The sequence below is a fragment of the Caenorhabditis elegans genome, chromosome IV (genome assembly GCF_000002985.6).
Source record: "Caenorhabditis elegans chromosome IV".
NCBI lineage: Eukaryota > Metazoa > Nematoda > Chromadorea > Rhabditida > Rhabditidae > Caenorhabditis > Caenorhabditis elegans.
In genome coordinates this window covers 1,094,039-1,111,347 of record NC_003282.8, presented here as the reverse complement: position 1 = coordinate 1,111,347, position 17,309 = coordinate 1,094,039, and the positions used below count along the sequence as shown (strand labels likewise).

The following is a 17,309-nucleotide window of genomic DNA, read 5'->3' as shown; positions in this document are numbered from 1 at the left end:
GGTTTATGTGTTAAACGGTAGTTAAACTTGATCATCTCAGCGCCATCCTGGTTTTCACTCACTTTCACCGAAAGTTGCTCGCCGAGCACCACCCGGAACACGTGCATCCTCCAACAATGTCATGGATCCACGTGGATCAGCATGGATCTCATCATGGAGGCTCTCCAAATCACCGACCTATGATGCACTATAATGCACATGTAACAAAAGTTGATACGTATTGATTTTTTTTTGAGAAGCGCAATTTTTTTGGTTGTCTACATGTCGAGGGATATAAGTCGGCAACCACACATGTTAGCAAAAACATATCAACTATGAAAATGTTGCAAATTGTCAGAGCTACATTTTGTTTGTTTACAACTTTTTGGTAGCTTCTAGGGTTTCCGAGTTATATGGAAAAAATCTGGAAGTGGTTTTTTTTTGATATTTTGGAATTTTTTCTGAAATTCTTTTTTTTTCAATTTTTTCCTCTCACAAATTGCCGTAATTATCAATAAAATAAACATTTATTATTAAAATTGAAAATTATAGAAAAAAATTAAAAAGAATCAGTAGGATATCATTATGTTCAACTGAGATTTGGCACATTGGATTCAGCAAAGCAAAAAAAATTCAAAAATCGATATTTGAGGTTAAATAGGGGGTTCATGGCCTAGAAATCTGTAATTTACAGATATTTCTAGCATGTGAGCAAGTTGGCAGTTCGGCAAGCTGGATTAGAATTTTTTTTGGGAAAGTTTTTTTTTTTCGAATTTTTTAAACTTTTAATTAGATAATTATTTAGCATCTCTCTTGGATCTCTCCCTCCTTAAGTCCCAAGCATTTTCCCCATTCCTTAATTGAAATGTTTCCGTCATTGTTGGCGTCGCATCCCTCGAGGAATGGCTTGATGCAGGATTCCATTGGGATGACTGGAGCAGTGATTGGAATGAGCTCGTGGTGGGAGACGGACTGAAAATAGTGGGATTAGAGTGGGAAATTCAAAAAATTCAGAAAATTTTAGGTTTGGGTGGAAAATTAAAATTTAAAAATTTTCGAAAATGTTTTTTTTTAATTTTTTAAAATTTACAGTAGGGTTTTAAAAAAACTTTCAAAAAATGTTTTCTTTTTGGGAAATAAAACATTTTCTGATTTTTTTTAATTCTGAATATTTTTTTTTAACATTGTGTCTAAATTTATTAATTGATAAGTTTTGATTTTTTATAAATTAAAATTTTTTTGGCTTGAATTTTTTTATTTCTCAAAATTTCAATTTTAGCTTTTTTAAATATATCGTTTTTTTTTTAAACCAAGCTTCTTACTAACCTTATCATGTGGCTTGGTGTCAAGCTCGCAGAACTTCCAGATAACTGGGTACACGTGCTTCTTCTCGTCGTCGTTCTCGGCCTCGGAGAGGAGCTCTTCCCACTCGAGCTTGTGGAGCTCACGTCTCTTCTTAAGCTCCTTCATGACCTGAAACAAATTGAGATTAATAAAATTTAAGTAATTTATGGTGTTTCTTCAGTTGACAAAATTTCGCTAGCTTTGAAACAAGCGGAGTTGGATCGGTTTGAAAAAACGTTTTTTTTTTTTCATTTTTCGTTTTTTGTGGGTTTTTTGAGTTGCCGAATTTGCGGAGCGATAACTCGACAATCAGTTGGAACACACAAAATTTGTTTAAAAATATTTAAATTTCATAAAATTTGCTACAATTTCTCGAAAACAATTTTTTAAAAAGCAACCCTGGTTGCTGAGATATTCCAACTTGAAAAAAAAATCTACTAAATTTTTTGTTTTGAAATTTTTGAAATTTCAAATCCCCGCAACTCTGCTAGTTTTGAAGTTAACAAAATATTGTCAACTAACAAACTGCTTCAAACAACTTTTACGTTAATGTGCCATTTGTCAGTTTTTTAATGGCACCTATTAGCCTCTTTCAACCCCCACCTGGAAGAGCCAGTCAGCCATGCGTTCTGGGAATTGAGCCATGTGCTCTTCGGTGCACTCATCAAGCTTCTTGCATTCTCCGAGGTATTCCAAGTGGACTTTGGCGTTGAAAGCCTTGGAGCACTCCTTGGACTTTCTCTTGCACAAGCATCTCTCACGGTAGAGGTCACAGAGGGAGGTGAAGGTTTGGTTGTTGTTGGCGCACACCTGGAATGATAACTTTTGTTTGAAGAGGAGTAACATTGTTAGATTGCTAGATTTTAAAAAATTATTGATTAACAACTTGTAGAACATGTTTTAAGCTACATTTTAGTAGTTAGCAAATTTTTGATAGCTGTAACGGCTGAGGAGTTAGAACTTGTCAAAGTTCTAGTTTAAAAAAATTATAATTCCGCAACCAGCAGAGCTAAAAAAAAGTTATCAGTTAACAAAGTACTGTTAAAACTTCAAGCTTTAACATTTTGTTAGGTCCCACCTTATCCATCGGGTCTCCGTCGAGTTCTGGGCACTTTGAGATGCACTCACAAGTTGGTTCTCCCTTCTTTCCGACGACACATTCCTTTCCCCATCCGCACTGGTGGTCCTCGCATGGGTTCTTGGCTGGCTCTACTGCAAAATATAGTAATTTTCAGAAGAGTTTGAGAACTGTAAAATGATTTTCCAAGAGTTTGTAATATATTGCCAGTTGGCAAAAATTTGATAGTACTGAAACTGGCAGAGCTACAGGGGTCGGAAGTTGGCGAAATCGCCGAAGCGTATAGCTCGCCAACCAGTAAAGCTATTCAAAAATTGCCAACTAACAAAATATTGCTCACAAAATTTCCTAAAATTGTTGGTTGAAAACTCTTTGATAGCTCTAATGGTTGCGGAGGTATTTATATCAAAAGTTCGGCAGCCTAATTTAAAACCGGAATTTTTTGGCAATCATTAAAGTTAGTGAAAAATTGTCCGCTAACAAACGATTTCTCACAAAATTTCCTACAAATTGCCCACGCCTGATCTATTTTCAGCACTTTCATCTCTAGCTACCCCATCTAAGTTCCCCCATAAATATTAGTGCTCGTTTTCCTCTCTTGCTCACGGAGCCGCCGCCGCCGCAGCAGCCTTCATATTACAACACCACATGACGTGAAATGCACAAAGCTTCGAGCATCTTCGAAGGTTCTCCAACTTTACACTGCAGGAGCCCAGGAGATGGCTCCGTGAGCTGGCGGCTAGCTGGCCAGATGCAACAAGATTGATTGGGACATTGGCAGTTTATGAATCATCATCATTATCAGTCGGAAGGGGTTTCGAATGTGTTTTAAACTCTTTGGGTTTCTTGAGGATTGGGACTATGGATGATGGATGATAATTGATTAGGTTTTCGAAAATGCCGTAACTTTTTGAATTTTGTAGGAAGTTTTACAAAGTTTTAGTTACTTTGCTATAGGATATTTATTAATTTTATAACTCGTCAACTAAAGTTAGAAGCATGGTGCATCGAAGGATCGCTTTTGGTTTTATCAAGAATTTGTTTAAGAAACTAATTGTAGTTCTTTTAGTAACGCCTATGATTCTTGAGATTCACCGGTTTAAAATTGAAAAGGGACATGACTGTGCAAGTTATCAAAACGTTGTCAGCTAACAAGTTGTTGGAAAATATGTGAGCAGCACTAACGCTTGTGTCAGCTGCGATAGCTAAATTTTGACAAGCTGTAGCTTATGAAATTTGCATTAATTCGTTAGTTGGCAGATTTTGAATAGAACTGATAATTGCCGATATATACCGTATTCAAGTTTACTCACCACTCTTCTTCTCCTCATCAGCATCGATGTTGTCGAGGAGCTCTCCGAGCTCATCATCAGCGATCTTCTTTTTCTGAAAATTTCTCATTAATTCGCTGAAAAAATCCCCTCAAAGCCCATACCTTGGCGTCAACGAAAGACGAGGCTGCCAGAAGCAGGAGACAAGCGGCAAGAGCGTAACGCATCTTGGACGGCGAATGAAGAGGACCCGCTGGGGGCTCACCGAGCACACAGATCTGGGCGGAGCATGTGAGGAGACGGCTGGCACAATGTTGCACAATATCGGCCCGGTGGAAAAGAAAGACAGAGAAAATTGACACAAGATTGATTGGAATTATCGAAAGTGCAATTTATTGGGAGAAGGGACTATGGAGAAGTGACTAATATTAATTGGATTGTGCAATAAACTTTAAAATTAAATAATGTGCACTTTTTTATAGTTCATCTTCAACATTGTTCTTGGTTTTCTCCAAGATATAAACCACCAAAGTTGAGATCTAAGACATGGTGCATCGTTAGGAAAGTTCTCCATTTAAAGGCTCATATCTCGGTTTTTTCTTTTTTGTTTAAAAGTTATCAACTAACAAAATGTGTGACATATTCTTATATATGCATTTAATTTTATTGTTTCAATCATTTTCATACGATTAAAAATAATTGTAACCATGATATGATCCTCCAAAGTTGAAATTTAAGACATGGTGCATCGTAAGGGAAAATGTATACTTTAACAGCTGATATCTCGATTGTCTTCTGTTTTGTTCAAAAACTGTCAACTACAAAAATGTTTGACATATTCTCATATATAAATTTGTTGTTAGAATCATGTTTATACACTCAATTGTAATCAAGATATGATCCTTGAAAGGAGACCCATGTGCAGCGTAAGGAAAAATCTCTACTTTGACAGCTGATATCTCGATTGTCGTTAGTTTTATTCAAAAATTGTCAACTGAAAAACACTTATCATCTTTATTCTCTACCTTTCTACATAGTTATAGTATTTTTATATCACTAATTGTATCTGTGGTATAAGCTGACAGACATGTTGCATCAAAGCTTCATTTATTTTTTATTTACAAAATTTGGAATGAATATTTTTCATATTTTTACCTTCTACTTTTACTGTTTTCAAAATTTCCGAGCAGCTGGAAAATGGTCAGAAAAAACAAAAGTTATCAATGAATTGTAAACTATTTGTAGTGGAACTTATTTTGATGGCACAAAAACCGTTAAATTTGTAATTCGAAACATGGTGCAGCGAATCTCTGCTCCCATAAGTTTTGACTTAATATGCTCCTTATACTCCTGTTCGTTCCTAAATAAATTCCACAGGTCACTGCAAGTAGTTTTGTCCTGTAGCAACGCATTTTCCATTCCAGTTGACCGCTATCAAATTACATCCGTACTAACAACAGCTGTCGGTGTCCTGTTTACTTCAAAACGCTGTGCTTTTTCATATTTTTTACAGATCGTGGCAGCCGACAAAGTGTAAAAATATGTTGCACTTTTGATCGATATTGAGTTCTGCCTTCTGTTAGTGAGGAAATCTTCAATTGTTCATATCTCATTGAGAATATAAGTTATCGAAAAGTTGTCAACTAACAATCTATTCTACGTAACAATTCCTACATTTTGTTCGTTGACAACATTTTTGTAGCTCTTCTCTCCACTGAGTTATGAATTTTTTAAGATTTAAGATTGTGCGGCGAGAGAGTGTGGGGTGAGGGGAGACGCAGAGCGCGCGCGCAGCCTGCGTCTCTCTTCCCTCTGCGCTCTTTCCCGTTAGTTATTTCAGGAGCCGTTTTCTCGGCGGGGAGAAGAGGTAGAAAAAAGTTTTCAACTGACAAAATATAAGGAATTTCGAGGAGATTATGTGTTATGATAATAGTTTTTTGTAAAATTGAAATGGAAGAGTTTGCCGAACTAGGTCATTTTGGCTCGGCCATATCTTCATTTACGGCGCGTTGCGTGTCGCGTCGCGGCTCGATTCGGTTATTAGTTGTAAAACTAAATGTATTTGTCGACTTTCCCACACGTTGTCCGGCGGCCGATTGTCATTGGAGCGCGAAAAATTCAATAAGGAAGGTCAGAACCCCGTGTAACCGCTTCGAAATGGGTTCACACAAAAATGCTCATTGAAATGAAAACCTACGGAAATTGTGTGAACCAGATGTGTTTTGTTTATTGCTCATAGAAATAGAGAGATAGTTTTTATCGAAACCCTTCACATTTTTCCATCAGTATTCCATAACAACACCCATCGATTGTTTAGATGTTTGAGCTCCCCGATGAGTTGGCTCGGGGTGACCCCTCTCAACGACAGCTGTCTTCTTCGACTTCTTCTTTTTCATATACTTTTAGGCGACGACCTCTTTGGAATTTGGGCGGTTGTTTAAAGAAGGAAAGGACGATGATGATGAGTAGATAATGACAGCTGTTGGACAGAAGGCTCGAATGAGCCAAAGTTCCAAGTTAAAATTTTCAGGGTTTTCGGCTGGGATAGGCTAGGAAAAAATTTATTCCAATATTTCAAAAAATTATGTATTAACCATGACGATACCAATCCATCATATGCTTGTACTGCTCTGGTGGAATACTCTTATCAACAGCTGCCAATTCATCATTATACTTCTTTTCGAGCAGTGCTTTGTCTTTCTCGTGTTTCTCCTCAATTCCGCTGATCATTTGAGCCCACTTCTTGTCGATTCCGAACTTGATCATACTTTGAAGAAAATGGTGATCAGCTGGAAATAGATTTTAGCAGTGAAAAAGAATGTAGTAATTGGAGATCTCTTACACTCTTCTGCAGCCGAAAACACCACCAGGAGCCCAACAAGAACAAATAGTTGTTTTAACATTTTCATCGGCTATCAACGGTTGAATGTTTATATATTTTGCCCCCGGATGCCTCATAAACTCCAACGGAACTTTATGGCCTATAACTTTAGCGTTTTACGGCCGAGTATAAAACTATCCTTTCAAAATTGAGTGTTCCTTTTCGATTCAAATCACCGAAGCATCATGTTGAAGCAGTTCCTTTTATTCTCAGCCATATTCGTGACACTGATCACAGCACTAACGAAAGGTGAGCGGAATAGGAGGGAATAGGTAGCAAGGGTGCACGGGGTTCTGGTCTTCCGCATTGAATTTTTTGCGATCCATTGGCAATCGCCCGCCGGACAACTCCTGGGAAAGTCGTGTACTCCACACGGACAAATACAATAAGAATGGCTTGTCATGAGCAGGTTTATTAGTTAATAAAGTAATTTACAGAAAAGCAGGTTGTTGTGGGCAAACAGCGAACACGTGACAACGAGTTAAAAGTCAAGGAAAAGGCCTCGAATGAGCGTTTCTGCTCCTTTTATAGGGGAATTGGGAGGAGCCAAGAACATTCCAGAATGATGACAATTAGAGTTGGCGCCGGCAATTCAGATCCGCGCGCCATCCGGTGGAGCGCACTTGCGGCGTGCAGTGATGAACGTTGGCAAGTCTAGTCGTTGTCTTTGGCAGCGGTTCTGGCCGGATAACCGTGATGTTATCCGCTACGGCAGCACTTGCTGGACCTGTAAGACAATAATAAATGTGGGGAATTGTACCGAGCATGGGGAGACGCGGAAACTCTTACAATACATCAGTTTTACAACTGAAATCGAGCCGCGACAACGCGCCGTAAATCTACCCCAGATATGACCGAGCCAAAATGGCCTAGTTCGGCAAACTCTTCCATTTCAATTTATGAGGGAAGCCAGAAATTCGTGCCCCGAGATTCTGGAAAGCTAATTAGATCAATTGGCAGATAACGTTGGCCTTCAGACCGTTCCAAGTCCGGCTTGAAAATGATCCCTTCACTCTTCCAGACATCCACAAAATGGCCAGCGAGCTTCACGCTGCAGGAGTCGATAAAAAATACACGGATGAGCTGGTGAAGCTGGATACTGACATTGCAGTAGCTCTGGCAAAGGCTGAGGGAGATGAACCGAAAAAGAATAAAATCTTTGAAGAATACGACAGAGCACAGGAGAAACGTCGCCGAGCAATGCCGAAGAAGCAATTGGAAATTGAGGATAAATATTTTGAAACTGTTCGATAATTTTTCGAGTTATAAAGATTTCGCAGCGTATTTTCTAGGAAATTCGGTGAATTTTGAAAGAAAAAATGGACTTTTTCACAAAAGTTTCACTAGAAAATCGCGAAATTGCGTCAGTTCTCCGGTCTAGGCCTAAGACCTAAACTGAGGCTAGGCTCAGGTTTAGGCTTAGGATTAGGGTTTAGGCTTGGACTCAGGCCTAGTTGTAGGCTTAGGCTTGGGCTTAACCTCAGGGTTTAGGCTAAGGCCTAGACTCAGGCTTAAGCAATTTTTTTTTTGCCCTTCAGAAACTGGTTGGGGTCAAAATCTATAAAATTTAAGATTTTCAGTCGAAAAACGTCGAAATGTTTCTGACTTTCAGGGAAAAAATCTAGGCATTCAGATTTTTTAGTTCAAAAACGCTGAAATTTGCAAATTTTGTTTTCAAAAAATTCAAAACTCTCAGAATTTCGTTAAAAATCTTCAAATTTTCAGATATTTTAGCCAAAAAAAAGGAAAATTCCAGTTATTTCAGTCAAAAAGTTCTACATTTTTCAAACTTTCAGTTAAAAAATATCAAAAATAAGGACAAAAATATATTATTTTCATGAAAAAAAAATTAAATAAAACAACAAGAGAAACTCCTCCTAAAGCCCTAAAATTTGAACAAAAAAATTCGAAAAAAAAAAACCGTCTAAACATTTCTCATTTTAAAAAGATCTCTAATTGGTGTTGCAGAGTCCGTTGGAAGCTTCTTAATTCCAAAAATTCCTTTAATTTTCGGATGACGGAGCATTTGAGCCTGAGCCATTCCTGTTGTTGAGACGATGAGCCAATATAGGGGAATACACTGCAAAAATATCCATTTTTGTCGGTTATTGAGAGTGAAATTTTGAGAAAAAATGAGCTGAAAAATCATATTTTTGGGTTCGATGGTTCGATTTTTAGCTGAAAATTTGTGAAATTTCACAACTTTTCAGTCAAAAAATTAAAATTTTTGAGTAATTTTCGGATTTTTTAGTGAAAAATTTTAAAAAAAATCGAATTTTAGAATAAAATTATAGTTTTTAACACGTTTTTCAATAGGAAAAATGGAAAATTGGGGAATTTTTTAATTTAAAAAAATCTGAAAAATGCGAATTTTCGAGCAATTTTTGAATTTTAACGGAAAATTTGGCACAATTTTTCAACTTTTTCGATGTAAAATTTTTGATTTTCAAAACTTTTTTATTCGGAAAATTGGAAAAAAAAAGCTAAAATACGGGTTTTTGGACGAAATTCGGGAAAAAATGAGCTAAAAACTACGATTTTTCGAGTGATTTTTGGATTTCGGAGCTGAAAATATATATGAAATTTCAGTATTTTTCTCTCAAAATTTTCAGCTTAAAAATTGTGAAATTCTAGAATTTTCAGCCGTGAAAATCGAAAAATTATAGATTTTTGCCGAAAATTTGGGAATTTGTGGATAAAAAATGATGAAAAATTCAGATTTTCAACATTTTTCAGTCAAAAATTCTCGTATCTTGTCCGGAAAAAGCACAAAATTTCCAGTTATTCTGTGAGAAATTTGAATTTTTCAGCCAAAAATCTCCAAAATTTCCAGACTTCCTTACCGCCGGCAATTGAGCCATAATCGTCACGGCGAACATTGTGAAAAATGCCAGGACTCCGTCGTACGATTTCTGTTTCCACGTCATTTTCACCACTCCCGGGTAGATTTTGCGTTGAGACTGCAATAAAATTTGGTGTAATTTTTCTGGAATTGTTTCAGCTTAAAATTTAATTTTTATAATTTTCTGAAATTCGATTTTAACATTGAAAATTTTGAAAAAAATATTTTTGGCACAGAAAACTTGCCAAAACTGAATTTTTCAACATTTCTCGCGAATTTTTTGTTGCTACAATCGATTTCTACGTCATTTTCCCATTCTAGATCAGATTTTCAGAGCTCTAGCTGAAAATTGCGTCAAATTCGGTGTTTGCGTATTTATGGGGCTACAGTAACCCGAAATTCGCAAAAGTTGAGGTTTTATGCTTAAAAAAAGTACGCTAAATTCGATTTTTGGCCTGAAAACTCTGAAAAATTTTGAAATTCAAAGTTTTCAAAGCTTTACAAAAAAATTTCGCGATTTTTAATGCAAAAATCGATTTCCTAGTGATTTTTTACATCAATCCCTCAATTTTCAGAGCTCTAGCTGAAAATTGCGTCAAATTCGGTGTTTGCGTATTTCCGGAGCTACAGTAACCCGGAAAATCTCAAAATTGAGTTAGAGACGTCTAGTTTTTTGAGTTGAACCCCGAATTTTGAGTAGAATTCAAGTTTCTAAATAAAAATCTACTATTCTAGAGGCAAAAACCGAAAAATTTCAAGTTAAGCTTCGAATTATGATCTAAAAAGTAATTTTGCTCATCAAATTCGAAATTTTCATAGCTCAATTAGTCTACTCCCAATTTTCCGTCGCTCTAGCTAAAAATCGTGTCGAATTCAGTGTTTGCGTACTTCTGGGGCTACAGTAACCCGCGAAATTTCAAAATTCAGCTAGAGTCTTCTGGATTTTTGAGTTTAGACCCAAATTTGCCGGAGAATTTGAATTTAAACATGAAAATCAAAAATTTCAAATTCTACAACAATTCGAGACCGATTTTTAGAACTAATTTTACTAATTCACAAAAGTTGAGCTAGGACCTTCTAGTTTTCGTGATTTGGTCGCTGAAATTTTGCGTAGATTTCGAATTTCGAGTTTCAAAATCTGAAATTGTTGAGAATTTCAGTAGAAATTAGGCAGAAATCGTATTTCTGGATGAGATTTGTGCTTGAAACATGAATTTTAGGTCAAAATTTTGTCAAATTTTCATCCAAAAATGCCAAATTTCTCACATATAAATTTAAAAATCCGAAAACTCCAACAGCAACGGGCAGAATAAAATACGGATCCGGAGCCAACATATCCGGAATCCAAAGATGTCCAGCTACAGATGGATGGAAATCCGAATTAATGACATTTCGAAGAGCAAATGAGGAGAATATCCAAACGGGTACAGTGCACATTTTCAAATTTTGAATCCGCGCCGCCTGGAGTCCGTGCTCGGCGAGCATAGCTGGAACTTCTTGAAGAGCATCTTGGGTGGCTTTTGCGATTTTTGGATCGGATGATTTGACTTCAAGCTTTGTGCCGTCCGTGGAGGGTCCCAGTTGTACACGATATCGTTCACTCACTTTCTGCAAAACGAAAAAAAATTTGGTTACTTTTGCTTCTTTTCTGGCTTTTCTACTAAAAAAAATTGAAATCTACTCAAAATTCGGGGTTCAGCTCAAAAAACTAGACGTCTCTAACTCAATTTTGAGATTTTCCGGGTTACTGTAGCCCCAGGAGTACGCAAACACCGTCTACAGTACCCTAGAACACTGAATTCGACGCGATTTTGAGTTAGGGCTCTAAAAATTTAGGTGTGGACTAACTAAACTATGGAGAATTCAAAAACTAACATTAAACTTACATAAAATCATTTGAAGCTCAGTTTCTCGAAAATTAGTTCTAAAAATCGGTCTCGAATTGTTGTAGAATTTGAAATTTTTGATTTTCATGTTTAAATTCAAATTCTCCGGCAAATTTGGGTCTAAACTCAAAAATCCAGAAGACTCTAGCTGAATTTTGAAATTTCGCGGGTTACTGTAGCCCCAGAAGTACGCAAACACTGAATTCGACACGATTTTTAGCTAGAGCGACGGAAAATTGGGAGTAGACTAATTGAGCTATGAAAATTTCGAATTTGATGAGCAAAATTACTTTTTAGATCATAATTCGAAGCTTAACTTGAAATTTTTCGGTTTTTGCCTCTAGAATAGTAGATTTTTATTTAGAAACTTGAATTCTACTCAAAATTCGGGGTTCAACTCAAAAAACTAGACGTCTCTAACTCAATTTTGAGATTTTCCGGGTTACTGTAGCCCCAGGAGTACGCAAACACCGCGCTACAGTACCCTAGAACACTGAATTCGACGCGATTTTGAGCTAGAGCTCTGAACATTTGGGAGCATACTAAATGAAAGGTGGTAAATTCGAATTTTACACTAAAAAAATTTTGTAAAATAATTTACGCTTAGAAAATTTCGATTTCAGCAACTTTCTGTGTGCTCGAACTTAATTTCTCAAAATTTTTATTAAAAAATTTGAAATCCCTGCGATTTTTCGTGTCTAGAACTCAAGTTTCAGAGAACTACGGCAATTTTTGCAAAATGCGGGTTACTGTAGCGCCAAAAGTACGCAAACACCGACTACCGTAACCAAATACACCGAATTTGACGCAACTTCAAGCTAGAGCTCTAGAAAATTGGGATTAGATTAATTGAGCTATGGAGATTTCGATTTGAAAGAGCAAAATTACTTTCTAGATCAAAATTTCCGAAGCTTTTGCCTCTAGAGTAACGAATTTTCATTCATAAACTTGAACTCTACGCAAAATTTGAGTCTAAAAGCGGAAACTAGAAGGTTCTAGCTCAAAAATTGAGATTTTCCGGGTTACTGTAGCGTCAGGAGTACGCAAACACTGGCTACAGTACCCCAATACACCGAATTTTACGCTATTTTGAGCTAGAGCTCTGAAAATTAAGAGCTACACTAATTGAGCGGTGGTAAAATCGACTTTGGTATTGAAAAATCGCCAAAAATTAGTTTGAGTACTGAAAAACTCAGTCTTCGCAAAGTTTTCAGTGTCAAAAATTCATTTTTCAAAATTTTCAATGTTGAAATCGAATTTCCCGTGATTTTTCACTTCGAGAGCTCAATTCTCAGAGTTCTAGGTCAATTTTTTGAAAATTCCGTGTTACTGTCGCCCCAAAAGTACGCAAACACCGCCTACAGTAACCCAGAAACACTGGATTTTACGCGATTTTGAGCTAGAACTCTGAAAATTTGCAGATACACTAATTGAGACATGGAGAATTCAAATTTTGCACTAAATTTTAGCAAATTTTCAGTTTTTCTGTGAATTTTCTCGTTTTTCATCCGAAAATCTGGCGATTTTCACGATTTTTTTTTAATTTTCAGGGCTCAAGCTCAAAATTGGGTGAAACACAATGTTCTGGGGTACGGTAGTCGGTGTTTGCGTACTTTTGGAGCTACAGTAACCCTCGAAAATGTACTCCCGTGGGTGAAAATTCGCGGTAAATTTGATTTTTTTAAAAAGCATTGAAAATTTTGCGAAAATTGCTCAATTTTTCTCTATTTTCAGCAAATTTTCAACTTTTTCTACACTAGAAGCTTATTTTCGTCTAATTTTAGGCCAAAATTGCCGAATTTTTACATATTTTCAGCCGATTTTCAGCAAAAAATCGTCAAAATAAGCGAATTTTCAATCACCTTCATAATTCCTTGAGTCAAAAAATTCTGTGCGTGAAGCCTATTTGCAAACAACTTTTCCGCATAAATATGCAATGGAGCTGTGCCAATTCTGAGCAAAATGGCAGCTGAAATGAATGCTCCAGGCCATGAGAGCCCTAATCCATGAAGAGATTCCATTCCAAATTGAATTGATTGTGCTATATAACAATCTGAAGCATATTGAAATGCGGGGGCGATGGCCGGTGGTAGAGCACTCATATTTCGACGGGAAATTGTCTGAAAATTGGGGGAAATTAGGAAAAACTAGAGATTTTTAGCCTAAAAATTTCAATTTTTGATGATTTTCGCCGCAGTAAAAACGGTCAAAATTTCATATTTTTTGGATTTTTTAATGAAAAATGTGGGCTTTTTTCAAAATTAACACACATTTTCTTTGAGAAATTGAGAAAAATTGTTTTTTTCCTCGTTTGCATGTTAAAATATGTTTTTAAAAAAATTAAGAATCAAAATTTTCCAGGTTTTCTATGACAAATTTTGATTTTTGTGAGCAATTGGAAGAAATTAGCCAATTTTTGGCGAAAAAAATCGAAAAATTGCCTGCAATTTAGTATTTTATGCTTAGAAATCATGAAAATTTTGGTTTTTTTCAACTTTTTTGGACAAAAACTCTCAAATGTTACCGTTTCACACCGATTTTGAGGATTCAAAAATGACGTCGATGCGATAGAAATGTGCCGTGGAGCGCATATTCTGCTGAGCATTTTTTTTCGCTGAAAATTATTTTTGAACTTTTGAAAAATCTGGAAAATCTGGGGAAAAAAGTAAGGAAAATGTCTGGAATTTAGCCTATTTACACGGAAAATTACAAAAAAAAAGTTAAATGTGGAAAAAATAATTAATTAATTAAATTAAGAATATACAGCAATAAAATTGGGGGAAAAATGGGGAATATTTAGGACAAAAAGTACATATTTTAGGGGGAAAATAGTGTAAAATAATCACATTTTGGGGGTATTTTAGGGTGACGACAAGATTTCAAAGGTTTTGGAGCTGTTTTGGTGAAAATTTGAGCAAAAAATACTGAAAATCGTCAAACAAAAGTTGAAAATCAATTGAAACAAAAAAGAGGAATTTCTAGTTTTTATATGACGTAGAAATGTAGAAAAAGTGAATTTTTTCACAGAAATAATTAAAATTTTAGTTTAAAAAAATTGATTTTTATATAATTTTATCAATTTTTAACACTTAAAACACTTTAAAAGTGTCGAAAATTGAAGAAATGATTTTTTCTTAGACAAAAAAAATTGATTTACACATAGAAAAGTCAATTTTTCAGTTGAAATTTCACAAAATAACACCGCTTTCAAGCTGAAAAACGGATTTTTATGAAGAAAAGTCAATTTTTCGCCGTGAAAATCATAAATTTTTGAGTTGGAAAAGACAGTAATGTTGACGAAAATTTCGGTTTTCAATCATTTTCAGGCAATATTTCACAATTATTGACAGAAAAAATCAATTTTTAGACAAATTTTAGGTTTTAAATCCGATAATTTATCGCTTTTTCCATAGAAAAGTCAATTTTTCGACAAAAGTTTCCGGAAAAAAACATAGTCTTCATGATTTTCAGCGAAAATGTCAGGATTTTAGGTCTAAATTCAAATTTTCAATCAATTTTCATATCAAAATAATGTCGCCACCCTCAAGAAAATTCACAATGTTTAAAATTAATTTCCTCCAAGTCGCTGTCCACTTCCTCCAAAAGCTCTTGGTCCAGCTGGTGGTGGTGGTCTTGGTGCTCCGCCAGCTCCCGATCCACCAGCTCTCGGAGCTCCCGGAGCCGGTCCTCCTCCACGTGGTTGAGTGAAAAAGCAGACGGCAAGGGCGATCAGAAGCCCAAATGGCCCGAAAATGATGAGAAGTGCGATGGCGAGCAACAAATGGAATGGTTGAAGCTGAAAACCGGCGAAATTGACTCCAGAAATCCCGAATCCCTGTAGGCGCTCGTTAATTGTCTCAATTATGCGGAAAACTGGCTCCAGAGGATTTGGTCCCGCGGGTGGTGGAGCAGCTCCGGAGGCTCTTGGTGGAGCTGATGATGACGTGGAAGAGCTTGAGCCGGTCGTGGAGCCGGAGAGACGCTGAAAATTTAAATATTTAGGGGAAAAATTGAGTTTTTTTGTGAAAATTTAGCATTTTAATGTAGAATTTTCAATTTTCCAGGTTTTTTTACTAGTAAAAATGTGTTTTTTTCGTCGAAAAATATAAAAAGTTTTGCAGACGAAAATCCGGAAAATCTCGTGCTTTTCGAGCAAACCCACGGAAAATTGAAATTTTTTCAGATTTTTGGGCGTAAGTGTTGCATTTTTAGGCGACAATTGTGATTTTCTGAGCCAAAATCTTGAAAATTACCAATTTGGTGGAAAAATACGATTTTTTTTTTTTTGAGAAAATTAAGCTGAAAATTGAGCTTTTTGGTTGAAAAATGTGATTTTCCGAGCAAAAAACAAGAAAATTGAGAATTTTTGGGCAGAAATTGATGATTTTCTGAGCCAAAATCTTGAAAATTGCCAACTTTTTGGCTAAAATTAGGGTTTTTGGGGTGTGAATTGTAATTTTTGTGCGAAAATTTGGAAATTATGGGGTTTTTAAGTGAAATTTCAAGCAAAATAGCCGATTTTTTGCGTGAAAATTCAATTTTTTCTTGAAAAATTCGATTTTTCGCTGAAAAATGGATTTTCAACTTCAGCGAATAAAAATGTGTCAAAATCCGGTTTTAGGTCGAAAATTTGGGCTTTTCCACAAGAAAATCACAAATTTTCCGGAATTTTTCGTCTTTAAACTGGAAGTGTTAAGCTTTTTTCGTGAAAAAGTGAAAATTTGGGGCTAAAACTCAATTTTCGGATGAAAAATCGTCGTAGTAAAATTCAATTTTTGCATGAAAAAATACGAAATCTGAAGAGAAATATTTTTTCTGCTGATTTTGACGAAAATGCGAAAAATTTTGAGTTTTCTCGAGCAAACCCACATAAAATAGGTAATTTTTGAGTGAAAATTGCGATTTTTCGAACCAAAATCTTGAAAATTGCCAACTCTTGGGCTAAAATTAGGGGGTGTGGAGAGTAAATTGTGAATTTTTAAGCGGAAACTGTCTAAAAAATTGGGCATTGTCAGAGAATTGCGGGAAAATTCAGCCTTTCTGAGCGAGAAAAGTCATTTTTCAGGTAAAAAATTCAGTTTTTTCTCCGATCTTCTCTACGAACTTGTCCAGTTCCAGACCATGCGGCACTAGTCGACGCATATTTAGCCACCATACTCCTCAGTCCACTCTCATCGGCTCCTTGAATCGTCGCCTTCTTCTGCCCGTTCACAAATGCGATAAATGTGGGCATTGCGTTGACGCCGTACGTGGCGGCAGTTCCACGGCACTCATCCACGTCAACTTTTAGAAAAACGGAGCCTTTGTATTGATTGGCCAAGTCGCTGAAGATCGGCGCAATGTACTGGCATGGGCCGCACCTGGAGAATATAGAAAGATATATTTATGCTTAAAACACTGAAAATCCCTTGAAAAGCCTTACCAGGATGCTGTAAAATCCACAAAAACCGCTTTCCCGTTGCCCGCGGAGAACTTGCGGTCAAAATCCGAATCTCCATTGACAACTATTACTGGCATTTTCTGAAAAATTAGTGAAAAATTAATTGTTTTATTTATTTTCCACAAAAAAATTCAAAAAAAAACCTTGAAAACCACTTTAAAAATTAAAAAATCCAACAAAAAAAATAAAAAAATTGTTGTCAAGTCCGCAATGACACCGAACTTGACGCGCAAATGGTGTACACACATCAAAATCCACCGTACCCCACATCTCCCGTGGCGGCAAATCGCGGCGGGACCCGCCAGCAATTTCAATGCTCGCGAATTTTCCGAATTTCAAATTTTGTTCGCCGCTTCCAGTGTTTTCCATGAAATTTCTTTAGTTTTTCGCCGAATTTCTTGGTTTTTCAAGCAAAAATCGTGATTTTCAAGCTTAAAATCGGTGAAAAACGTGGGAAATTGGGCCAGAAAACCGGAAATTGGGTTAGATTTCCCATTTTGAAGTGTTTTGTCATCGTGAAGTTTCTCAAAGTGAATTTTGCCGTATTTATATTATTTTCTGAAGTTTTCAAGCTGAAAAAACAACTAA

The 17,309-nt window shown here is 36.2% G+C and overlaps 5 protein-coding genes and 1 non-coding gene across 7 annotated transcripts; 1 reads left to right on the top strand and 5 right to left on the bottom strand.

Annotated features, from left to right (window-relative positions):
- Nucleotides 1-475: 475 nt before the first annotated feature.
- Nucleotides 476-3,952, bottom strand: ost-1 (the record flags this gene model as incomplete). Of its 2 annotated transcripts, NM_067638.8 has the most annotated exons (6): nt 476-951; nt 1,306-1,452; nt 1,927-2,133; nt 2,402-2,535; nt 3,715-3,787; nt 3,837-3,952. In NM_067638.8, the coding sequence occupies 6 exons, from the start codon at nt 3,897-3,899 to the stop codon at nt 781-783; spliced, it is 795 nt and encodes a 264-aa protein (NP_500039.1). The 2 variants fall into 2 exon arrangements, with proteins under 2 accessions (NP_500039.1, NP_001368314.1); NM_001380031.1 differs by lacking the exons at nt 3,715-3,787; nt 3,837-3,952 and having other exon boundaries at nt 781-951; nt 2,402-2,410.
- Nucleotides 3,953-6,217: 2,265 nt separating this feature from the next.
- Nucleotides 6,218-6,582, bottom strand: C44B12.3 (8 kDa glycoprotein). The gene is made up of 2 exons (NM_067637.6): nt 6,515-6,582; nt 6,218-6,461 (listed from the first exon to the last, which is right to left on the bottom strand). Exons 1-2 carry the CDS (start codon nt 6,573-6,575, stop codon nt 6,262-6,264), a joined length of 261 nt encoding a protein of 86 aa, NP_500038.4. The 5' UTR covers nt 6,576-6,582; the 3' UTR covers nt 6,218-6,261.
- A 147-nt stretch (nt 6,583-6,729) lies between these two features.
- Nucleotides 6,730-7,828, top strand: C44B12.9 (uncharacterized protein). Its single transcript, NM_001038313.4, has 2 exons — nt 6,730-6,802; nt 7,575-7,828. Exons 1-2 carry the CDS (start codon nt 6,739-6,741, stop codon nt 7,805-7,807), a joined length of 297 nt encoding a protein of 98 aa, NP_001033402.2. The 5' UTR covers nt 6,730-6,738; the 3' UTR covers nt 7,808-7,828.
- A 539-nt stretch (nt 7,829-8,367) lies between these two features.
- cox-18 (Cytochrome OXidase assembly protein) lies at nt 8,368-13,895 on the bottom strand. The gene is made up of 5 exons (NM_067636.9): nt 13,806-13,895; nt 13,144-13,401; nt 10,662-11,003; nt 9,397-9,513; nt 8,368-8,633 (listed from the first exon to the last, which is right to left on the bottom strand). Exons 1-5 carry the CDS (start codon nt 13,884-13,886, stop codon nt 8,478-8,480), a joined length of 954 nt encoding a protein of 317 aa, NP_500037.2. The 5' UTR covers nt 13,887-13,895; the 3' UTR covers nt 8,368-8,477.
- A 110-nt stretch (nt 13,896-14,005) lies between these two features.
- Y55F3AR.2 (Thioredoxin domain-containing protein) lies at nt 14,006-16,807 on the bottom strand. Its single transcript, NM_067635.5, has 3 exons — nt 16,704-16,807; nt 16,386-16,641; nt 14,006-15,263 (listed from the first exon to the last, which is right to left on the bottom strand). Exons 1-3 carry the CDS (start codon nt 16,796-16,798, stop codon nt 14,850-14,852), a joined length of 765 nt encoding a protein of 254 aa, NP_500036.2. The 5' UTR covers nt 16,799-16,807; the 3' UTR covers nt 14,006-14,849.
- A 331-nt stretch (nt 16,808-17,138) lies between these two features.
- Y55F3AR.4 lies at nt 17,139-17,261 on the bottom strand. The gene has a single exon (NR_052914.1). It is a non-coding gene; the product is annotated as an Unclassified non-coding RNA Y55F3AR.4 (non-coding RNA).
- Between the last annotated feature and the right edge of the window lie 48 nt (nt 17,262-17,309).

What these genes read in the sequence shown, in the direction of transcription:
- C44B12.3 (NM_067637.6), bottom strand. Translation starts at nt 6,575, where the DNA reads ATGTTAAAACAACTATTTGTTCTTGTTGGGCTCCTGGTGGTGTTTTCG. An exon ending in GTTTTCGGCTGCAGAAGAGT is followed by an intron (nt 6,462 to 6,514) that starts GTAAGAGATCTC and finishes ATCTATTTCCAG; the next exon opens with CTGATCACCATTTTCTTCAA.
- C44B12.9 (NM_001038313.4), top strand. Translation starts at nt 6,739, where the DNA reads ATGTTGAAGCAGTTCCTTTTATTCTCAGCCATATTCGTGACACTGATC. An exon ending in GATCACAGCACTAACGAAAG is followed by an intron (nt 6,803 to 7,574) that starts GTGAGCGGAATA and finishes TCACTCTTCCAG; the next exon opens with ACATCCACAAAATGGCCAGC.
- cox-18 (NM_067636.9), bottom strand. Translation starts at nt 13,886, where the DNA reads ATGCTCAGCAGAATATGCGCTCCACGGCACATTTCTATCGCATCGACG. An exon ending in CTCAAAATCGGTGTGAAACG is followed by an intron (nt 13,402 to 13,805) that starts GTAACATTTGAG and finishes CCCAATTTTCAG; the next exon opens with ACAATTTCCCGTCGAAATAT. An exon ending in TTATGGCTCAATTGCCGGCG is followed by an intron (nt 8,634 to 9,396) that starts GTAAGGAAGTCT and finishes ATATTTTTGCAG; the next exon opens with TGTATTCCCCTATATTGGCT.
- Y55F3AR.2 (NM_067635.5), bottom strand. Translation starts at nt 16,798, where the DNA reads ATGCCAGTAATAGTTGTCAATGGAGATTCGGATTTTGACCGCAAGTTC. An exon ending in GTGGATTTTACAGCATCCTG is followed by an intron (nt 16,642 to 16,703) that starts GTAAGGCTTTTC and finishes TATATTCTCCAG; the next exon opens with GTGCGGCCCATGCCAGTACA. An exon ending in CATGGTCTGGAACTGGACAA is followed by an intron (nt 15,264 to 16,385) that starts GTTCGTAGAGAA and finishes TTAAATTTTCAG; the next exon opens with CGTCTCTCCGGCTCCACGAC.